Below are 4,063 nucleotides of genomic sequence, written 5' to 3' on the forward strand. Positions count from 1 at the left end.
TTTTACTAATGATATACAAATTTTGATTGAGAAGTATTCAATTTATTTATATACTTTATCATTATAAAATCCAGCTTGTCAAAATAAAGACGAGACAGTCTATAGAATGCTTTATAACTTTTGTTAAATATTTCTTAATCATGAGACGTTCAACACATCTATTTATAATTTTGTTTTATTAGTTCAGTTCAAATTCAAAAACTTCAATTCAAATCAAATTTATTTTATTTAAAAAAAACCTTATTCCGTATAAATAATTACAAAACACAAATAAAGGTAAAATGTCACAAAATTGGACCTAATTCTATATTTCATTTCATGTACAAATACAGCCAATATTATACTTCACATTCCTCCCACAGACTCCACCTTTGAAAACGAAACAAGTGGAGTACTATTTGTCCCCCCGCCTTTAAACCCTGCTGGAAAAATCGAGTAACCAGTAGTAGATATTATATTTTTAACCGTGGTTAAATCCTCCCAACTAACCTTGGTTAAAAATTCTCTACTTAAACCACTCTCAGCATACATATCTTCTACTATCACCATATCACTCCACCTCTCCCCCACTCTCTCTCTTCCAGATAAACATCCCATTTTAACTTTTCTTTTTAAAAATAAATAAAAAAAAAAACATGATGATGATCCAGAGACAACAACATCAACATCAACAGCAACATCCGACGGTTGAAATCCCACCATGGGACCCACCTTACGACGATCCAACGTCCAATATCTTCTCCCCACAAACCACCGCCCTTTTCTCCGCCTTCCACCGTTACCTCCCTTCCTCTGACCCCGAGTTCCTCGATGACTCGTTCTCCGACACCGACTCACTCACTGGCGGCGACTCGTTCTCATGTGATAACTTCAGAATGTACGATTTCAAGGTCCGCCGTTGCGGACGTGGCCGCTCACATGACTGGACCGAATGCCCTTTCGCCCACCCGGGTGAGAAAGCCCGTCGCCGCGACCCGCGTAAGTATCATTACTCCGGCACCGCTTGCCCTGACTTCCGCCGCGGGTGTTGCCGTAAGGGTGACGCGTGTGAGTACGCGCATGGTGTGTTTGAGTGTTGGCTACACCCAGCTCGGTATCGTACTCAGCCTTGTAAAGATGGACCGGCATGTCTACGCCGTGTTTGCTTCTTCGCTCATACCCCTGACCAGCTTCGTATCCTTCCCAGCCTCCAACCCGAGTCACCGCCGAGTCGACTCTGTTTTGACTCGATGAGGGGACTCGGGGTGTCTCCGAGTTCTATCCTGGATAGGCCTGACTCGCCACCTGACTCAATGGGTGAACTTGTGAACTCGGTGAGAGGGCTGCAGATTGGGAATATGTCCGGGTATGGGTCACCCAGGAGTCCGACTGGGTTCATGGGTGGGTTGATGAGTCCGGTGACTCGTACCCCGACTCGGTATGGGCTCGGATTGTTTGACCCGTGGGAGTCGGGTTTGGAGGAGGAGATGCCAATGGAGAGGGTTGAGTCAGGGAAGAATGTCAGGGCTAGGATTTACGCCAAACTGAGTCAGGAGAACTCGCTTGATACGGACCGTGTTGACTCAGGGCCGGATTTCGGGTGGGTTTCCGAGTTGGTTAAGTGAGAAGTGAACCGGGTTTTTAATCATTTTAAATTTAAATTTTAAATTTTTATTGTTATTTTTATTTTGCCATGGGGTGTAAATATTATCCGGTGCATGAAAAAAAAAAAGAAAAAGAAAAAGGGAAAAATATGTCTCCTATTTTGTGGGCTGCGTTCTTTTTGGGAGGCATTGATTTCGGATGAAGAAAAGGGTAAAAAAGTAAAAGTGGGTTTTGGGTAGTGTATTAGCGAAATTAATGAGGATGATTAGTGGTGTACAGATTTGAAGATTTCAAGAGAAGCTTCAGCTGATGATGATGAAGATTGATGATGATGCTTTTATCAAGTGTTTTGTTATTGGGTTTGATTATTATCAATCCTTTTTTATTTCGGGTTCGATCCGATTTCGTATTATTATTACGATTATTATGTTCTTTTGATTATTATTGCATTGCTGCATGTTAAGTTATGTAGGATGATGTTAATTAATTATCTTAATCTTAGTATTATTTGATAATTTCTAATCTTCAGATTAATGTATCTATTACTCTATCCGTATCTCTTAATGTTCTTATGAATATAAAGTTTTTGTTACTAATTTGGTATCTACTACGAAATTTTCTCCGTTTATTTGCAAATTACTGCTTTTGGATATGTTCAAGTAGAATGGGAATATGTCGACACTGCATACAAAGTTCCACATTCGAAAGAACCAGACTATAGAATCGAGATCATGAGACGGTTCTTTTTTATAAACAAATTTATATTCAATACTCGAAATCTCAATTCAATTCTCGATAGTCCATACAATGATATTGCCTCAACCAAAACTCAAAACATAATGGAATGAAGGCATTTTGGCGGTATAGCTTCTTATACGACGGATATGCTCATCATAAATAAGGATTTACGTATACGATGGGAGTAAGTTTTGGTTGAAGGGAGACGGTCATAAACCAATAAAGGAGAGTAATGATGGGTGTAAAATCGGTCTCACAACTATTAATAGATTGAACGGAACAAGAACCACATTGTCATTAGTTAGTCAATTGGTCTTCCTTGTGACGGGTTACCATTTGTGACGGATATTTTGTGAGATAAAATGGTAATAAAATGGGTTAGTGGAGAAAGGGGACCACATGAATAGTGTTGCAGAGAGAGAAAAAGTGGGTACATTGTGAAGTAAAATGATATCCGTCTTCAGCTTGTGACGGATATGTCATGTCTTCAATGAGAATTTGTGTTAGTTTTGACAGGGCGTAATTAATTTGGGTATGGTCTACTACTCTACTCTTATCATATCAAATTATCAATCAATTGGCAATTGTCATTCATGCTTTAAACTATGACTCGACCTGATTATGATTATGGCTGGTCCAATTCATTGAATTCCTCTTATACTGCCTACAAAACAAATGCCTACTATAGAAAAAAAAAAAAAAAACTAATTCTTAAAACGAATAAATCTGTCCTAAGATTAAGGCACTGTTCTTTTGGACTTAATTTCAGTTCTAATAAGTTCAGTTCAGTTCAGTTCTATTAAGTTCAGTTCAACTCCATATAGTTCAGTTCAGTTTAGTTCAGATCAATTCAGTTTAGTTCAGTTTAGATTAATTTATTATTATTATTATTATTATTATTATTATTATTATTATTATTATTATTATTATTATTATTATTATTATTATTATTATTATTATTTTTATTTCAGTTTAGTTCAGTTCAGTTCAGTTCTATTAAGTTCAGTTCAGTTCCGTTCAGCTCCATTAAGTTCAATTCAGTTCAGTTCAAACAATTTCAGTCCAAAAGAACAGGGGCTAAGATGGTCAAATAGAACCCCACTTACGTAGATATGACATTTTTTTTGTTAATCAAGTAATCAACTAATATCTCAGCTAGTCTTGCTTGTGACTGGCTAATCCCGTCACAAGCTTGTGACTTCTCACAAAAAGGGAGAGGGGACGAGGTGAGACACCCCCCATGTGCTTCTCACTCACCTCTCAATGGGTATTTTGTTAGAGGAAACGGTATCCGTCACAAGCTTGTGACGGATATCGCCCGTCTTCAATGAGATTTTGTGCTAATATCTAGACATTCTATTTTTGTCTAACTCTTATTTATGCTACTTGATCCGTTTTAAAGTTAAGATGGATACTCCCGACTTAAATAAGAATTTGTTCTCTTAAAAGTTTACTAATAAGCCACTTACCTCAAATTTGCGTTCAACAAAAAATATATATTGGCTTCAATTTGAATTCTCTTAGTTTTCTTAAAGTTCTTTATTTAGAATTCACATTTTACCTTGAAACGATTTAAATGGTTATAATTTCTGGCAATGCATGTCACTCGCGTATGTGAAATTATATATTAAATGATTCTATGTGAGAAAATGTATTCTTATTATGTATTAACTAGTTTTTATACCCGTGAAAATCACGGGTGCGTGTAAGACTAATTAGATATGTTCACACACAAACTAAT

General features: G+C 37.1%; 1 protein-coding gene across 1 annotated transcript; it reads left to right on the forward strand.

Moving 5' to 3' along the window:
* The first annotated feature begins 360 nt into the window (after positions 1-360).
* LOC141612150 (zinc finger CCCH domain-containing protein 23-like) lies at positions 361-2,180 on the forward strand. The gene has a single exon (XM_074430869.1). It carries the CDS (start codon positions 636-638, stop codon positions 1,602-1,604), a length of 969 nt encoding a protein of 322 aa, XP_074286970.1. The 5' UTR covers positions 361-635; the 3' UTR covers positions 1,605-2,180.
* Positions 2,181-4,063: the final 1,883 nt, after the last annotated feature.

Source organism: Silene latifolia, chromosome 11 (genome assembly GCF_048544455.1).
Source record: "Silene latifolia isolate original U9 population chromosome 11, ASM4854445v1, whole genome shotgun sequence".
Classification (NCBI taxonomy): Eukaryota; Viridiplantae; Streptophyta; class Magnoliopsida; order Caryophyllales; family Caryophyllaceae; genus Silene; species Silene latifolia.

What these genes read in the sequence shown, in the direction of transcription:
- LOC141612150 (XM_074430869.1), top strand. Translation starts at nt 636, where the DNA reads ATGATGATGATCCAGAGACAACAACATCAACATCAACAGCAACATCCG.